We start from the raw sequence: 20212 nt of genomic DNA, 5'->3' as shown, positions 1-20212 counted from the left end.
TAAAGAAATTATGTACAGTACAGCACATAACTGATACTTACTGTAAATCATTTTCCAGTCACCAATCCTAATTGCAGCACTGTTTAAAACAGGGTCAATGTTCACTAGAAACTCCTTACGGGGTGAGAGAAGATCCTGAGTTAATGTTTTCCATAAATCTATTCCATCAATTGATCCCAAGGAAGAGAGGTTACCGCCTGAAACATTACAAACAATTCCATTATATATAATTATATAACCCATTATCCCATCCTACTTTCACTCTTTTTCTTCTCTCTTTAAATATTTCATATCATTTCTTTCCTAAGCATAACATTTCGCTTCTATCCACCCCTAATGCACTCTTCTTTTGTTAAATTGTTTGCAATTCTCAAACAATTCCTTTGCTTTACTGCACTGTATTTAATTTATACAGTATATTATAACAGATGAAACAAATGATTTATCCTAAGACCCATATTTCAAATGGAACACAAACCCAGATAGCTCTCATAATACCGGGCTCTTTCCATAGGGTCTTTGAGCCATGAAACAGGATTTGCAATGTCAACCAGAGTTAATCTGTTAAGTTATTGAATAGATAAATTACCCTTCCCTTTGTTCTGTGCCGTTGGTTTTAAATGAAGGAGTAATGACACAACAATTGTTTCTTAAGAAATGAAGGTCAAACAAAAGCCTGAATGAATCTGAGTGAATACAGGTTCAGTTGACCCCTCATAATTCAGTTCCAACTAACTAGTCATGAAACTGAGGAAGTTGGAAGGATTTCTGAACTGTGTGGCTTCTTTTTCCATTAAAGAGAGGGACTTGGGGATTACTCTCTATTATTAACAAACAACCTAAGCTAGGCAGCTCTCATAACCCTAGGCCAGCTAAGATAAAGCAACAGTAAAGTATTATACAGTGGTCCCTCGGTTAACGAACTCAATTCGTTCCAGAGGGTCGTTCGTGAGCCGAAAATTTCGTTAACCGAAACCATCATTTCTATGGGATATTGGGTAATTGGTTCCAGCTCACAGAAAAGTATATACAAAGTAAAGCCAAAAATGTATAAAGTCAGAAACACTCCTAAAATTCCCCTAAATTACCCTTAAATCACTATATATATATATATATATACAGTGGTCCCTCGGTTAACGAGCGCCTAGGTTAATGAGATTTCGGTTAATGAGTTACCTCCCATAAGATTCTTAACTTCGGTTAACGAGCAACCCCTCGGTTAAAGAGTTTCTTACGAGCCGACCTCAACAAGTTTTGGCTTGCACTTGGCGGTCAACCAGCTTTAGTATTAGTCCGCCAATACGTTAATCGTTTCTAGGGCTTAAATTCCTAACTATTTTAGTAAATATCAAGAAGTTTATACTATTCAATAATTTTAAAAGTTTAATATTAAATTTTTTAGTCATTTTAACAATTATTGAACATAATTGAAAGTAAAGTGACTAGTTTAATGCGCGGCATCCAGCCTCTTAACACAGCAAACAAGCGTTGGTCTCTCTCTGTTTTCACTGGAGGTAACATCTTGCTTGAGACTCTCTTCAACAAAACACTTTTTTTCTGTTTCCAAGCAAATTATTGGTCATTTTGAAATTTATTTTACATATTGACAATATATAGCGCAGTGCAGTGTTATTTTAAAAATATTCTTTATTTACAACAAGTTTAACTTTAAAAAACACGTGTTGACATTGTTTGAATCCAGCACGCTGGCCTAAGAGATCAAGAAAAGTGATTTCAATCCAAACCAAGCAGGAAATCATAAAAAAACATGAACAAGGCATTAGAACAAATGCGCAATGCAAAGAATATGGCATGTTGACATCAACTGTGTCGACAATTCTTGCACAGAAAGACAAATTTAAAGAAATGAAAGTGAGAGACAAATCTACAAGAGTGTTTAAAAGTAGATCCCTAATTGCAGAAACTGAGAGGTTACTTATCATCTGGATTAGGGAAAAACAGATGAAAGGTGATTCAGTTTCTACTGAATTCATTTGTGAAAGAGCCAGGGAGATTTACGAACATTTAAAGACAGATCAACCTGGTTTTCAGGCACAGAATTTGAAGATTTTCGGGCCGGCAAAGGCTGGTTCGAAAAATTTAAGAAAAGAAGTGACATTTTCAGTGTTGTTAGGCATGGTGAAGCTGCTAGTGCTGATAAGGAAGGGGCAGCAAAGTTTTTAGTTGAATTTAAAGAACTGATGGAAGAAGAAAATTATCTTCCAAAACAAAGTGTTCATTGTGGACGAAACTGGGCTGTTCTGGAAAAAGATGCCCAAAAGAACATTCATCACCAGAGATGAAGCCTCTTTACCTGGGCATAAACCCATGAAAGACCGTCTCACTTTGTTGCTTGGTGCTAATTCTTCAGGGGATTTCCAACTGAAGCCTATGCTTGTCTACCACTCTGAAAACCCCAGGGTGTTCAAGCAACATAAAGCGGTAAGAACAAAGCTTGGAGTTTATTGGAAGTCCAACCGTAAGGCATGGGTGACAAGACAGCTCTTTAATAAATGGGCTGTTGATGTGTTTTGCCCTTCTGTCAAGAGCTACCTAACCACCAATAAACTCCCTTTAAAGGCTCTTCTCCTCATGGATAATGCTCCTGGTCATGACCCTGACCTTGCCAGAAATTTGGAGTATCAATTTGACTTTGTGAAAGTGTTGTTTTTGCCTCCAAACACTACATCAATCATACAGCCAATGGACCAGAATGTGATCAGCAACTTCAAGAAGTTGTACATGAAGAAAATGTTTAGGAGGTGTCATCAGGCAACTTCCAATGATCCTGGACTAACACTGAAACAGTTCTGGAAGACACAATTCAACATCCTGGAGGCTGTAAAATTGATTGTGTCATCATGGCAAGAAGTCTCCACTAGATTCCTCCATTCTTCATGAAAAGCACTGTGGCCATCAGTAGTCCATGATTTTGAGGGATTTGAAGAAGAAACAGTTGGACCAGGAGATTGTGTCCATTGGTCAGTCATTGGGCCTCGAAGTGGAGGAGTAGGATGTGGAAGAGCTTGTGATGTCTCATGAGGAGGAACTTACTCCTGATGACTTGAAGCAACTGGATGAGATGTTACAGACAGAGGCTGACAGTGGTGAGGAGGAAATTGAAAGTGATGACCGTATGTCAGCTAAACAGTTGAAAGATGTGATTTATTACTGGGAAAAGTTCAGGGAACTGGCTTCAAAGCACCCAGAAGTGGAAAAAACTGAACTAACTTTGAGTCATGTTGAGGACTCAGTGGTCTTCTTTAAACATAAGTTAATGGTGAGGAGGAGAGATGCCCCAAAGACCACAATTGACACTTTCTTCAGTAAAAGGCAGAGGGAACAAGATGCTATCCCTCAGCCTTCCACTTCAAGAAGGAGAGAGGATGTTCATGGTGGAGAATCTGTCAGTCCAGAGGTTCCTGACATTTTCATGGAAGGTGACTCACCTTCCAAGAAGCAGTAAAATGCTTCTCCTCCACCTCCACTTCCTTCTCTTCTCCCTTCTCCTCCACCTCCCACTTCAAATTTACATCATCATCATCATCCAGGAGCCTTCTACATACACACCTCAAGGTAAGTGTCCATTTCTAAAAAATTTTGTTGAATTTAGGCAATTTTCGGTGAGCTGGAACCAATTACCCAAAATCCCATTGAAACAATGGTTTTGGTTAACGAGCAACCTGCTGGAATGGATTGTGCTCGTTAACCGAGGGACCACTGTATACTGCACGTACATATACTGTACACTCTTACTCTTAAATCACTATTGTAATGTGATACAGGTGATTAATCTTTATCTCTTGTGCAAAATATATGACGTTTATATTCAAATTATTCACTGTCTTGCAAGGATTCCAGCAATGCAAATTATATTCTCCTAACTTCAGTCTGAGATATTATATAAGATAAAAACCGTAAGCCTAAACCCTGGCTGGGTGGGGGGGGGGGGAGGTTGAGGTGATATGTTTGACAGTTTGAGCCGAAGGTCTCTGTGTGTTTATTTAACAGTCCTACTAAGCTTCTCTCATTTTAAAATGCCAGTGAAATGACCAGGGAGAATAAAATTAACATTGCTGGAATTCTTATAGTGATTAATTTGAATATAAAGAAGCTATAATTTGCATTAGACATACAAATTTTAGATCTAATTTAAGAATTTTGTTACAGACAGCAAAATTTTTTATCTCTTGTGCAAAATATATGACATTTATATTCAAATTATTCGCTGTCTTGCAAGGATTCCAGCAATGCAAATTATATTCTCCCAACTTCAGTCTGAGATATTATATAAGATACAAACTTAAAGCCTACTGTACTGTATAACCACGAAACCTTTGCTGGGAGGAGGGGGGGGGGTTGGGAGGGAGGGAGGGGTGACAGTGACATGTTTGACAGTTAGCACAGAAGGTCTGGTGAAGTATTTAATTTGTTTATTTATGTTGTTTAATTGAGTTTTAGTTTTTTGCTCATAAAATTGCATAGAAGTGACCGGGGAGAATATAATTTACATTGCTAGAATTCTTATAAGATAGTGATTAATTTGAATGTAAACATGCCATAGTTTGCACGAGACAAAAATTTTAGTAATCATTTTGTACATTATTTTGATTACATGTACAGTTCAGCTTTGCCCTTAGGACAGTGTGTACGTACATGTAAATGAGTTTCAATAAATTAATAAAGTTACATATATCGAACCAAAAATAATAGTTGAAAAACTTTATGTAGACAGAGCTTGCATGGCTAAATTTTAGAATGACCAATAATTTTAATACTGTATAAAAAATGCACAAACATTAAAGCGCACAATATTCTTGATATTTACTCCATTGGAAATGAATGTAAACATAGAAGAGATTACTTAATTGGCTGAGTACCCCCTCAGCTTATCAGCTGATGTTCAAGACAAAACGTGATTTTCGTAAGGATTTTGTTAATCGAAAATTTTTTCGTTAACCGAATTGAAGATTCTTATGGAAGGTAATTCGTTAACCGAAATTTCGTTAATCGAAGCGTTCGTTAACCGAGGGACCACTGTACAGGTATAAAATATTTTTGAGACAAACACTCTACAGGCACTAGAGTTAAACCACTGAATTCATGTGATTGGGAATTTAGTACTCTATAACTCTTCTGTCATCTGGGAAAACCTGTCTTCCAAAATCCAGAGCCCAACATATTAGTGAACCATATACAAGAACACCTTGCAAACCCACTCATCTGCAATTTATATTTTAACACCCCTATTTAATATTCACAAAACATATCCCGCTTATTCAGAAATGAAAATTTACGATACGCTACAGTAATATTTCAAACCGAGCAGACTAGCTGCAGGTCTCATATTCCAACGTCAGGCCCATTTCACACAAGATGTTTTTCTCTGTAGGTATGGATCTGCGTAGCTTAGAAATTAATGAAGTTCAATGGGACACAGAACGCGGATAAAAATTCACGTGTGGGAGAAACTCACCCTACACCTGTGCCTGCACTCCCAAACCGTGGCATGCAAGCATATTTTACCACACATCAGTTGTGGTGCATCTGTGGTAGGGGCTGAAATTGCCTGTGATTATTTTTGTCAGATTTAGGTGAACTGAAGAGTGAAAAACATGCCTGTGTTAACACATACCTTTTCCTGCGTGGGGAAAAAAACGTTCGTGTGAAGTAGGCTTCTGTAAGGCCCTACGTAATGAACTTGTGTGTGTGAACTTGGCAGGTTGCCAACCTCTTTTACTTTTAGCCTCTTACCACTGACTGGCTCGTTAGCCGCTTGGGCAATCGGTCACGTCTCTGTCACACACTGTTGGCAAGTACTGGGCATGCACTGGCTCCTGAATGTCCCTGAACCCGCTCCAGTGCTGGTCAAGTCTGGTCTTGAAAGAGCTCACACTCAGTGCAATCACAACACTGTCTGGCAGATTGTTCCAAATAGCTCACAACTCTCAATTCGAAAAAGTTACCCCTCACAGTTTTCTGGGCTTACGACTTCTTCAACCTTGAGCTGTGACCTCTTGTGGGGCGAGCATCCGCCAGTGCCCTTTGAGATGTTTATACACCTCAATTAGGTCCTCCCTTGTCCGTCTGTAGTATAAGCTAGGCAATTTCAGGCGCTCTAATCTCTCAGGGAAGCTGAGGTACCAAAGTGCAGGCACTTTGTTCAGATAATACTATTGATTGAGCAGTAACTCAGATTTATTGGATATAGGGTTTATAAAATTATTTCTCCTAATGAAAATGCACTCACTTGCCCATCCAACCTATTTGGACCAGCTAACAGACCCCTGAATAGTGTCAACTAGAAAATGTCCAAGGATCTTCATTTCTACAGTATCAACATATGCCATAATGTATAGCTACTCCTCGACTTACGACATACTCGACCTACGACCACCTCAGTTGTACCAAAATTTTGTCAAATCACGTATTTTCGAGTCCCAACGTTAGTGATTGTGCTGTGTACTGACAAAATTTTCGTTTCCAATTCACTTTAAAATGGCTGGCAAGCTTAAAAGTGAGAATTTTGTGGTGCTGAGAAGAAAAAGAGACACCCATTTTAGATTTTCTATGTATTATTTAAGCATTTTCGACTTATAACCAATTCGACTTGCGACCTGGATTTGGGTCCCTAACCCCGTCGTAAGTCGAGGAGCAGCTGTATGAGACTTCACGCCTTGTTATGCAAGGAATGCTCCTTACATTCTCATTAAAAATTCTGAGATACACCCACCTGTTTTTCCTCATGGGGTTGTTGCCTCAAATGCCAAACAATATCATAAATATTGTTTTAGGTTGTATATACTGTAGCAAAATTCAATTTCAGTAAGTCTAGGAGTAAGGAATTAATTGTTTTATGGAATTAATAACTGCCAAAAAATAATTACACACTGTACCTGCTGCAGAAATAAGTGTGGGTAACCAATCAGTAATATGAACCATCTGGTGGGCAACCCTACCAGGGTTTTGTATGTGAGGAGACCACAATAGTCCAGCACCTCTGACTCCACCTTCCCATACTGAGGCTTTCACCTGAAAATGTTCAGACATTATAGATTAAAATTCAATTCTATACTTAAGGGGAAGAAAATTATATACTGTACTAAATTATCCCATGGCAGAGTCCACCCAATTAGAATGAATGCATACCTCTTAGTACACAGTGCACTCACTGAATGAGAGTGGTGTAAATTGATTGCTGCTGAACAAATCAATGCCTGCTTCTGCTAGTTTTGAAAGCTTCAAATAGACAGATGTGTATACTCCACCACGGTACTAAGTCTTTTTAACTTATTCTTGACTTATAATGTCAGGAAAAAGGCCTGCAAGTAATATTGCATTTATCAGGTGAAGCAGTTAATGAAGAGCATTAGTATGGATGTAAAAATGCATGTCACGGTATGTGCATTAGGTTAATACTGGTGAAGCTTGGGTTTGGCTACATCAACCATTTAATCCATTCTCAAGAATGCAGACAGGATAAAAGCTTCTGCACAATCCAATTCTTCATTAACAATGACCATGACAACTCATTCTAGGTGCATATTGCTGGAGAAGATGAAGAGTTAGTTGAGCTTCTTGTAGAAGTAAAATAATATTTGGAGTGATGGAAGATGGTGGTCAATCTTATGCAAGCTGTAACTGGTGAGTATAAAACTTACTGTATTTCTTTTATATCCACAAGAAGACAACTTCAGGTTTGCCAAGGTACCATGCAGGATGAAAATACTGTTAGGAAGTACTTCTACACAGAGGGCAGTAGACCTATGGAACAGTCTATCAGCATAGGCCATGGAAACAATGACAACACTGTACTGGGGGTGGATACTAAAAAATCACCTCATGCATTACATAATCGGCAATCTTGTAACCAACTTACAGTATTCATACTTACAAGCTGCTAACAATATGATAAATTTCCCAGACTCAAAACTATTTTGCAATGTTGTAAGGGTATTGTAACTCAAATGTAAATATTGTGGAGCAAGTCTTCATGCTGGCCAGTTGGCCAATCACATTTATACTTTTAACCCTTTAACCTTCTCACGCACAAAATAAATGTTAAGTTTTCCAGTTCCAAGATCACATTACTGAGGCCCCCAGGGCAGGTGAGACAGCACATGGTGAATATTTTGTTTTGCTCTATCAATTTCCCCCAAAAAAAGTTTTATTGGCATAAACCATATATCTTTGGCTTAACAATTGATCTGCAACATAAGTCCCCAAAAGTTTTTATTGGCATAAACCATATATCTTTGGCTTAGTAACCAATTGATCTGCAACAAGCCCCCAAAAAAAGAATATTAAAGTATATAGTGTTACGAGTTGGGGATTTAGAATATAGTTATACGTCTACCCAGATCCCAACAGGTAACAAAAAAAAAAAACAAAGACAATCGGACTATAAAAGGGTAGACAAAGGATGCGAGTTTTCGTTGTGTATAATAAAGTACCATAAATCCCTAAACAAAATATTCAGCTTATAAATTACCCTTAACCAAACTTAACCTAAACATTAACAGTATATACATATTAATACAACATAAACAATTTTGAAGCAAGTGGACGTGGGGGAGGCAATACAAGATACAAGTACTTAAGTGAGGAGCTGAGATGGCTGACGAGTAAGGCTGAGTATTGTAGAAGACGGTAGGTAGTCACTGCACCGTAGGTTTAGAGGATAGATGATCCTGTGGTCACTTCCCAGAGCCAAGTCTCTCTCCTCGAATTGGAGCTCACAAAGAAGACTTGGAGGAAGTGACGCAACAACCAGGATATGGAGAAGGGAAACCCCGGAGTGTTAACTAAGACGAGTCATACTCGTGTCTCGTCCCTAGATGGCGTTGCTCGTGGTGCTGGGTAGGTAGATCAGGACAATAGATGGCGTGGTTCGTAGTGCTGGGTGGAGGGGTTCGTAACACACCCCCCCTCCAAAGACCTCCGTAGCGCGGGCGCGAAGGAGGTGATCAACTGGTGCGTCTGGAGAGTAGCTGCTGCATTTCCACTGGAGCTCGGGATAAGGAGTCTGCAATCAGGTTGTCGACCCCCTTTATGTGCCGGACTTGTAGATTATAGGGCTGGGTGAGGAGAGCCCAGCGGAGGATTCGCTGGTTGGAGGTCTTGTTGGTTTGGATGAACGTGAGTGGGTTATGGTCGGTGAAGACTAGGGTTGTTTGTGGGCAAGACTGGAGGTAACATTCAAACTTCTTTATTGCCAACACCAGAGCCAGGGCCTCCTTCTCTATGGTCGAGTAGTTGGTCTGATGTTTTTTCAACTTGGCGGAGTAATATGCCACAGGGTGAAGACATCAGTGGTTGGGTCAGGTTGTAGGAGCACAGCCCCCACTCCGACACCACTAGCGTCGATTTGCAGATGGAAGGGCGAGGTGTAGTCAGGGGGGTGGACTACAGGCTTGGAGGCAAGGAAGGCTTTGAGGCGGTGGAAAGACTGGTCGCACTTCTGGTTCCAGATGTAAGGGACCGCAGAACTGGTAAGGTCTGTGAGGGGTCCGGCCACGCTGGAGAAGTTACTGCAGAACCGACGGTAGTAGCCGCACATCCCCAGGAAGCGCATGAGTTCCTTCCTCGTCCTTGGAGTGGGGAAGGATAAGATGGCTCTAACGTTTGCGTCCTTGGGTCTCACCATACCATGCCCAACGATATGTCCCAGGTAAGTCACTGATGCCCGGCCAAAAGCAGATTTAGCCAGGTTTATGGTGAATCCAGTCTCTTGCAGTCGTGCAAACAGTATCTCCAAACGCACCAGATGTTCGTCCCAGCTGTCCGACACCACCACCAGGTCATCCAGGTAGGCGAACGTCCCACCTAGGTCATGAATAAGGTAGTTGATGGCCCTCTGGAATGTGGCCGGAGCATTAGAAAAGCCAAACGCCATAACCAAATATTGAAAAAGACCAAATGGAGTTATAAATGCCGAGATTATTTTTGCCCTATCCGTGAGTCCCACTTGATAATATCCTTTCAATAGGTCCACGGTACTGATAAATTTGGCACAGCCTATGCTGTCTATTATATCTTCAATCAAAGGTAAAGGGTAGGAGTCTGAGACAGTGACCTGGTTCACTTTACGATAATCGGGACAGAAACGAAAAGTGCCATCGGGTTTTGGAATGAGAAGGCAAGGTGAAGCCCAGGGGGAGGTACTAGGCTCAGCTAAGTTATGTTTTAACAAAAAATCTACCTCCTTTTTCATAATCTCTTTTTTTTGTGGATTTAGTCGATATGCTGATTGCCTAATGGGTTGTACATCATCTGAGATTAGCTTAATATCATGTTTAAGTATATTGCAAAACCCTGGGAGGTCTGACGTGACTTTAGGAAATGTTGATAATAACTTAGTGAGATCTTTTGCTTGAGATGGATTCAGAACAGAAAAATACTCATCCAAGTTGTTGAGTATGTGACTGTTAGCAGGGTTTTCTTTAGGTAGAGGGAAGTCTAAATTCTCCAATAGGTCCATGTCATCTGTCTCCGGCTCCGGGTCCTGTCACGGTCGCCATTTGTTACGAGTTGGGGATTTAGAATATAGTTATACGTCTACCCAGATCCCAACAGGTAACAAAAAAACAAAAAACAAAGACAATCGGACTATAAAAGGGTAGACAAAGGATGCGAGTTTTCGTTGTGTATAATAAAGTACCATAAATCCCTAAACAAAATATTCAGCTTATAAATTACCCTTAACCAAACTTAACCTAAACATTAACAGTATATACATATTAATACAACATAAACAATTTTGAAGCAAGTGGACGTGGGGGAGGCAATACAAGATACAAGTACTTAAGTGAGGAGCTGAGATGGCTGATGAGTAAGGCTGAGTATTGTAGAAGACGGTAGGTAGTCACTGCACGTAGGTTTAGAGGATAGATGATCCTGTGGTCACTTCCCAGAGCCAAGTTCTCTCTCCTCGAATTGGAGCTCACAAAGAAGACTTGGAGGAAGTGACGCAACAACCAGGATATGGAGAAGGGAAACCCCGGAGTGTTAACTAAGACGAGTCATACTCGTGTCTCGTCCCTAGATGGCGTTGCTCGTGGTGCTGGGTAGGTAGATCAGGACAATAGATGGCGTGGTTCGTAGTGCTGGGTGGAGGGGTTCGTAACAATAGCTATTTTTCGTCACTTCTAATAAACAAACATGAGACAAAAATGCACACCAAAACATTCACAACCTCCTAGCTAAATTGTCTGAGCCTACTTTTTAATAACTATATACTACTATAAGTAGAATTTTATGAGCTATCTAATGCAGTAATCAGATTGCTGATATATAACCAATAGTTTTTTAGAAAATAGCAAAAGACTGATTCTCAAGGTAAATTTTTTTTTTGTATCTATGTTTTATATCGATATAAATTACAGTTGTACCCCGCTTAACGCGGTCAATTGAACCCACAGGGTACCGCGTTAAGTGAACAACAGAACATATGGGATTAATTCCAATAGAGACTGGCCCGACCCCCAAACTCCACTTTTTGACGACACACAACTATTTTCTAGTAAAAATAACATCTTAATTTTATGATGGTACATGCACACAATTAATACTTAAGAGAATAGAGAAATACAGTCGCCAAGTTAATGTCCATTCAAATAATGGACTCGACTCCCTCCCCCTCTTCTCACACTACACTCGCTGGCTCTTCCCTCTCTGAGAAATTTTTGGGGGAAAACCACTAGATTTTAATAAATAATACCTCAAACTAAAGTTAGGATAATATAATTGACATTGCAGGATTCCTTGTAAGACCAGGAATATTTTGAATATAAATGTCATATATTTTGCACAAAAGATAACATATTTACTCAGAGTAAACATTATACAGTAATACCCCGCTTAACGCGGTTTCGCTTAGCGCGTTTTACCGTATACGCGGTGCCTCGCCAGAGCCGAACTTTCACTTAACGCGGGTTTTTTCCACGTATACGCGGTGAGTGTCCGGCTCGAGACGCTATTTTTAGATTCGCCCCACCCGCCTGCCTGCCTGCTCTCGCCTCTCCCTCCGCCTGGGCAAGCCGCGCTGTAAGGTTGCGCAGTGTGTGTCTTCTACTAACGTAAGTGTTACACCTAACTTTTAATTTTCCTAAACTAACCTTTATTTTTCCTAACTTAACCTTTATTTTTCCTAACCTAACCTCTTCTATATTACTTGTTTGTTCATACCATCATAAAGTTAAGATAAAATTTTTACTACAACATAGTTATGTGTCGTCAAAAAGTGGAGTTTGGGGGTCGGGCCAGTTTCTATTGGAATTAATCCGATATGTTCTGTTGTTCACTTAGCGCGGTTTTCACTTAACACGGTACCCTGTGGGTTTTATTGACCGCGTTAAGCGGGGTACTACTGTATCTAAAATTTGTATGTCTAATGCAAAATCTATGATGTTTATATTCAAAATGATCATCAAATTGTAAGAATTCCAGCAATGTAAATTATATTCTGGCCGGGTAATTTGTATGAATTTTATGAGCTAAAAAAAATATCTTCAGTTAATAAAAAAAAAAATATTCTTCACGACACTATCTGTCAATCAAAGTACCCCACCCTGCCTCCCCCCCCTCTTTCAACCGCGCCAGATGGTTGGTCCGTCCCAACCCTCCCCCCACCCCCCACCAACCCTCCCTACCAGAGAAGCTTTGGGAGAAAATAGTAATTTACATTTTTAGTAATAAATAATAACTCAGATTAAAGTTAGGATAATATAATTGACATTGCTGGATTCCTTGTAAGACCAGGAATATTTTGAATATAAATGTCATATATTTTGCACAAAAGATAACATATTTGCTCAGAGTAAACATTATATCTAAAATTTGTATGTCTGATGCAAAATCTATGATGTTTATATTCAAAATGATCATCAAATTGTAAGAATTCCAGCAATGTAAATTATATTCTGGCCGGGTAATTTGTATGAATTTTATGAGCTAAAACAAATATCTTCCGTTAATAAAAAAAAAAAAATATTCTTCACACCGTGCCAGATGGTCGGTCGGTCCCTTCCTCCCCCCCACCCCCCACCAACCCTCCCTACCAGATGTGTGGGAAAACCAGAATATTTACCTTTTTAGAAATAAATAATACCTCAAACTAAAGCTAGGATAATATAATTGACATTGCTGGATTCCTTGTAAGACTAGGAATATTTTGAATATAAATGTCATATATTTTGCACAAAAGATAACATATTTACTCAGAGTAAACAAAATACTTACATTAGATCTAAAATTTGTATGTCTAATGCAAAATCTATGATGTTTATATTCAAAATGATCATCATATTGTAAGAATTCCAGCAATGTAAATTATATTCTGGCCTGGTAATTTGTATGAATTTTATGAGCTAAATAAAAAAAAAAATTATACTTCACCGCGTATATGAGTAGATGAACCGCGTTAAGTGAAAGTTCGGTTCTGGCGAGGCACCGCGTATATGAGAAATCGCGTTAAGTGAAACCGCGTTAAGCGGGGTACAACTGTATATTGTATCTTGTAACCAACACTATAAAAAAGAGAATGGTACTGATAAAATTCATGTACCGGGTAAGTCTAGAAAATCATCCTCTTTCAGACTTTTTTTTTGAGACATTGTCACTGTAACGAGGTTGTACAGCCTGATTGCAAGGACGGTAACGAGCAGGGTGGTTGTCCGCCGCTCGTTTGCTTGTTCACGGCCCCCACTGAGGGGGGGGGGGGTGTAGACAGAGGTGAGAAGGTTACTGCTGCTTCGTCACACACCAGACACTACTCAGCCGTCAACACAGCTGTACTTGCACCCCGCTGTTCGTTCGAATTCTGGTTGTGTGCTCATCTGAAGCTCGTGGGCTCGTGGGCTGATTCCCCAGACCTTCACTATTCAGCTGTCAACCCCCGGACACCTGCTCCAGCTACTACCGCGGCTGCCACGTCATCGCCACATCCTCCACGCTCTATCCACCATCTGTGCCCTGGAATCTCTCCTGTGTGGCAAGACATCGCCCACCCACGCCGGCGCCAAGTGAGGAAGCTGCCCCCCCCCGAGAGCGGATCACCGCTTTACCAGAGCATCCCACTTGGCTGCCGCCGTAGGAAATATCCATCAATTGTTGACTCCCGTAATTGTTTATTTGATATTTGTGTGAGTGGTGTCATTTTTTTTTTTTTGAAGTAGTAAAGAGATGTCAATCTCTAACGGTTGTTTGTTATCCCTCGGATAACCATGGTGCTTGACTTTTCTCTTATAAGATCCTGATTAGGCTGGCAAGGGATTTATATCCTTAGTCCCAGATCCTTTACACTGATGCGGTAATGGCTTTGAAAACTAAACACTTTCCCTATAAATATGAAAAAAAAATTACATTATACAACCATTACTTCACTTCTCTAACACTAAAAATAAATTATTTCAGGGAGTATGGTAAACACTGTAATCCAGGAATTGAGGCAGCCCGCACGGAGTTATGAAAATTTAAATGGACGCAGCTCATACTCACGGTCTGACTGCTGAGATAATACTGTGTATTTATTGTTCTGGTCTTCCCTTCCTATGGGCCTCGAGAGTTGCCAATTAGTTTATTTGATAGAACTCACTACTATGACTTATCAAAATTTGACACAATTCTGTTGAAAACTTACCGTAATTTTTGCTGAATTTTTTAAAGTTTGGTGACTCGATTTGAGTCACCGTGAAGTTGGTCTTATCATGGAATATGACGCGAATCGTGTCATCACGAGCGAGAGGGTTAACTGCTACCATCGTCTTTGCCAGATTTACTCAAATCACACCATTGTCATCTTTAGATAATTGGCATTTGGTGCCATGAATTTAAAGATGTGCACCAAAAGTCATACTATGACTGGAAAGTAGATGATTCATAGAGACTTTAGATTAGAGTGAGACACAAGGTGTAGTATTTCCCCTATATGTGATAGTCTGTTATACAATGCAGCGGTTAATGGGGCGTCAGTTTTCAGGGTACACCTGTATTTCAATTGAAATTTTTATTGATATTATTGGTATTTTATGATTATTATTTTGAGTTATGGGTTGATTATAGTTAGAATGTCCTGAAATAATGGTAGACTTGGGTCTGGGGCCAATTAGACACTGCATGTCAGCTGTAGATGCTGTTAATAGGGAGGTTTGCCATATATATTTTTCTATAACAGTGTCATTACTTAGGAGTTGCTGGAATAACAGCTCAAAGAGTTAACATGTATAGCATTCACTCTGCACTTAATTTTAACTCTGAGCTGTACAATTTAGGACTCATGGCAGGTCCCTCAAGGTTCACTTCCACCAACCCCTTATATCCCATTAGACCCAGCTTGTTCCAACCATAGTTTTGCCACCTGTGGGAGAATTCTAGAAAGTAACCTCTGCAGTTGGCAATTGATTATTATAATTAATAAAAATAAGTCAGTATCTCTTAATAAATCTAAACATTTGTTTGTTCAGTTCTAAGTCATAAACTAATGGCACAGTGATTTTTCATTTGGATATCCTGGAAAAAAATATGTCTATTTTAGTATTGTGTTACTATTGTAGAGTATATTTATATTAAATGTTAAAACTAATAAAAGCAAAGGCAAGACTTACCCCTCTCAGTGGCCAATTTGATGCGGCATTCTGGTTGAAACCCGCTGCTGGACCACCATTGTCAGTGGTGAAGAGGATTACAGAGTTGTAAAGCATTCGGCGAGCATCTAAAGCCTCTACAACACGCCCAACAGATTCATCCAATTTCCACAACATTCCTGATACATAATATTAAAGAGAATTCAATTTTAAGTAAATTAAGAAGAAGCCGTTTTTTTTCTAAAAATCAGTTTTTGTGATATAGCTCGGAATGCGACGCTCAGCAATGTTACCTAGGTATGTTAATTCCTAGTTAACTCGCCAGGCCAACATACAGACAATTAAAACATCTAATAATTACTTAATAAGTAAAATTAGGAAATGTCGCTACCTGGCATTTAATTGCAATTCTCAAAACCCCCTCCTTCACCCCCCTATTTGTTGCCAATAAGGGGCACAGACATTATCCCCAAAGTAATAACTTAGGCGAAAATTTCTACGTGAGCACTATCACCCGGCAGGGTTGACAGTGCTGAGTCGCTAACATAGCGCTCTATTGGCAACAGCGTTCACTATTACTCTAGCAATATTTATTGGGTTGAGAATTCCACTCGGAATTGTTCTCAAATAACCCATATAAGGATGTAAAGTCCATTTCAACATAACTCTAGATTGCTAGGAAGACCGGAAGGTCAACATTCCGGAAGGAATGCTAAGTCTAGCAGCCTCGCTAAAGTATGCCTGGAAAGGCAGAACCCGCTACTGAGGACATCAATAAAATAAAGTTATGAAGAGAAAAACTCAACTCTGGTCTTTATGCTGAGAGCAATTAGAAAACCGAGGGCGGAAGCCAAAAGGTTTTTTGTGAACAAACATAAGAGTAGGAAGAGAGACAGTCATGGCATTCATACTAGCACGTGAATAATCGGGACAAAGAAAACCGTAAACAGTATACGTACATATATATGTATGTGCTGATAACCACAAGGAAAGAAGAAAACACGAAGTTCCCAAGCGCTTTCGTGTAATTCACATCTTCAGGGGTGAGTACAGACTAGATCACGCGCACCTACAGTGATTTACTTGCATATATATGTATATATAAATAGATATATTCACATATTCTATTTCAGTGAAGACGAGCCCAGGAGGGCGCAGCGACATTCACTGAGTGACTTAAAGGCAATGAATAGTCACAACGATCTAAACGACTTCACAGAGAAGACGTGTTGTGGTCGCCAAGATGCTGACCAGAGATCGTATAAGAAATTGTCCCAAATACAATAATTGAGAGACATAACAAAATAAAAGACACTCTACTTCATCACTGTGCTAAGAAGTACAAATACCGTATATAAAATCATCGCGGAGCTTAGTATTTCAGCTGAATCGCCAGGCAATAGAAGGAAGGTCGTGATGCGTATGGTGTGGGGTGAAGGAGGGGGTTTTGAGAGTTGCAATTAAATGCCAGGTAGTGACGTGTCCTCCTAATATTACTTATTAAGTAATTATTAGATGTTTTAATTGCCTGTATGTTGGCCTGGTGAGTTAGCTAGGAATTAACATACCTAGGTAACATTGCTGAGCTTCGCATTCCGACTTGAACAAAACTAAAGAAAATGGCCATAAAACTGAAAATGATGATAATGAGCATTAATCATAAGACATCTGTTCTTGAGAAGGTAACATCAGTTTTACTGTACCGTATTCTAAAACTTGTTTATCCTTTTTTCTTAGTTTCACTGTACAGTAAAGCCTCCGATAACAACGGCTCGACCAACAACTTTTTATATTTAAAACCCTAGTTAATTTAGGACCCAATTCAATTTACGTCCTTATTTCATTCGTATATATGACCAAAATATAATAAAAAAAATAAAATTACATTTTCATATAAATAATAACTAAATCCCAATATGAATGATAAAAAAAAAAATAATTACTGTAAAAAAATGAAGAGTGCCTCGCACAAAGAAGCTGCCTTGCTAATGAGTGGTAAGCAGCAGTCGGAGCTTGGCGGGCCTTTTGTTTTCACACACCTGGTGAATAGAATTTTAGTTTTACATTCGTAAATATTATTTAAAACATATATGAACAGTATACAAGTGTTGCTTTCATATTCATATGTGGAGAAATGAAGAAATGTTTTCACATGTACACACTTACTGTGCATACGTTGCAATTCCCAATCGTCTAGCCTTATTTCTTTACCATTTATTAACATTAAATAGCATTACTGAAAACATATCATACAGGTATTCAATTTTTTTAAATTAAGTTCACTACAGTTAAAACCAGGGTCTTATTTTCTTCAGTTTCTTATGTAGAACCATCGTCACTCATGAAAACAATGCCGTCTTGTCTCCTCTTGTGTGTTTTAATATTCTACGTATTATTAATGAATTGCATTGTTCATTTCACATATATAAACATTAATTCAATCAAATACATATTCAGTAATAAACAATAATGAATCTTTTGTACATATTCTTAAGATAAATGACTACATTTCCTTGAGTGCACACGTATACATTGGGTGTAAACACTGACAACAATGTCATCTCTTATCCTCTTGTGAGTTTTAATATTCTACGTTTTAATGAATTGTATTGTTCATTTCGCATATACTGTATAAAGATTAATTCAATCAAATACATAATCAGTAATAAACAGTAATGAATCTTTTGTACATATTCTTAAGATAAATGACTATGTTTCCTAAAATGCGCACGTATATGTTGGCATTCCCTATCCCTCTTTTTTTTTCTTTGCCATCAGTGGTTAGCTACTTCGATTGTTCCATTTATTAACATTAAATAACGTTACTTAAAACATATACAGTCAACCCTCGCTTTACGCGGTCCCACTTTGCGCGTTTCCACGTTTACGCGGTACCCTGCCGAAACCGGAATGCTCACTTTCCGCGGTGTGTGTACCCTTTTACGCGGAGAGCGGCACGAGCAGGGTGGGCACAAGGTCGCCCAGTCATCAAAACATTACCGAGTTCTTCACCCGCCACCCACCACAGCCGGCCCAAGTCAGTGATAGTGATAATGATAGTGAGGATATGGACTTATATGGACTTTGAGGGGTTTGACAGAGAGGCCCTGCAAGCCTCTGTGGTGGATAGTGATACAATTGATACAAGTGAGGGCCAATAATCTGCCCTCTGCCTGGGGAACCAACCCCCCATCCCCGTGTGCCCAGCCATCATTTCTACTAATGTAAGTGTTAAAAAACCTAATATTATTGATATTTCTCTTAATTATTAATTGTGTGTGCATACCATCATAAAATTAAGAAGTTATTTTTACTACAACGTAGGTATTGTCTGAAAAAGTGGAGTTTGGGGGACGGCCCGGTCGCTATTTCAATTAATCCCATATGTTATGTTGTTCACTTTATGCGTTTCTCACTTTACGCGGGCCGTCGTGGGTTGAATTAACCGCGTAAAGTGAGGGTTCACTGTACATATATTCATTTTTATACATTAATTTTACTACAGTTACAACCAGTGTCTTATTTTCTTTATTTTCTCGTGTAGAACTATCGTCCCAGACTCCCGGCTGTAAACATAAACGAAAACAATGGCGTCCCATCTCTTGTGTGACCATATTATTATTCAATTATATTGTATAAGGTGTATTCATAAACATTATTTAAAGAATATAGTTTGCAATTTTCATTAATTGTATTGTTTTTGGGGTAAAAGAGGGTAAAAAGCCACACAAAAGATATGAAAAGGTCACACTTGGGAACGCATCTCATTATTTTTGCTTTATTTTAATGGTAATTAATGATTCATGATATGATGATTCACCTTACACTGCAGTATTGGAGGACAGATTACCGTCGTTATTCGAGGCTTTACTGTACCGTACAGTATATTATTGATCTCTGACCACTTTACTGGTTTATAGATGTTAAAACTTAAGCACTCAGCGTATATGTGTTTTTTTTGTGTAAACATAAATACATATAGGGAATGGGGGAGGATTTCCAGATACAGTAAACCCTCAAAAGTCAAGAAGCCGTAAGTCCGAATTTTGGATAGTCCGGACCTTTACGGGCAAGAAACACTTGTCCGAACCCTTATATATTAGTTGTTTGAAATTCCTGCCAGCGAGCATTCCCTTGGCCTCATTCCTTCTCTCGAACCAGTTAGTGAGAAGTTTATTCCCCCACTCTTAGAATGGACTCACTCATAATGCTGCACTGTGATTAGTTAGCTGTAAGTTCAACACACATTCAGCCACAGAAAATGGTAAGATTTTAAGTACAGGTAGTTCTGCTATAACGCGATAATTGTGTTCTCGTAAAATATCGTGTTATAGAAAATCGCGTAATAGAAATAACAGGGCTTATGGAGAAAATAGGGTTAGGTGCAGATTACTCGAAATCGAAAAAATTTAGTAGTTAGCCTAACACAAAGGATAGCACAGTCTAAATAAATGTTACATTCATATCTAATAATGAAATTATACAGTAAATTTAACACTTTACCTTGAAAAAATATGAATGTAACTTGATGGGGGAGAAGGGTGATTTTGAGGTTGATAACATCGAGCTTCTCTTCAAGTGTTATATCCTTTCTTTTACGATAATCACCGGGGAATTCTATCATCAGAACG

At 39.0% G+C, this 20212-nt stretch overlaps 1 protein-coding gene across 1 annotated transcript in view; it reads right to left on the bottom strand.

Annotated features, from left to right (window-relative positions):
* Positions 1–20212, bottom strand: part of LOC121870395 (arylsulfatase B-like) — a gene marked incomplete at its 5' end in the record, with an annotated part of 90814 nt that overhangs the window by 22061 nt on the left and 48541 nt on the right. Inside the window, 3 exon segments of the mRNA XM_042372220.1 lie at positions 42–197; positions 6897–7032; positions 15603–15760. Of these exon segments, the coding sequence (XP_042228154.1) occupies positions 42–197; positions 6897–7032; positions 15603–15760 (450 nt within the window).

The sequence above is a fragment of the Homarus americanus genome, unplaced genomic scaffold (genome assembly GCF_018991925.1).
Source record: "Homarus americanus isolate GMGI-L3 unplaced genomic scaffold, GMGI_Hamer_2.0 scaffold40856, whole genome shotgun sequence".
Classification (NCBI taxonomy): domain Eukaryota; kingdom Metazoa; phylum Arthropoda; class Malacostraca; order Decapoda; family Nephropidae; genus Homarus; species Homarus americanus.
The sequence above is the reverse complement of the archived record's forward strand: the minus strand, read 5'-3'. Positions and strand labels throughout refer to the sequence as shown.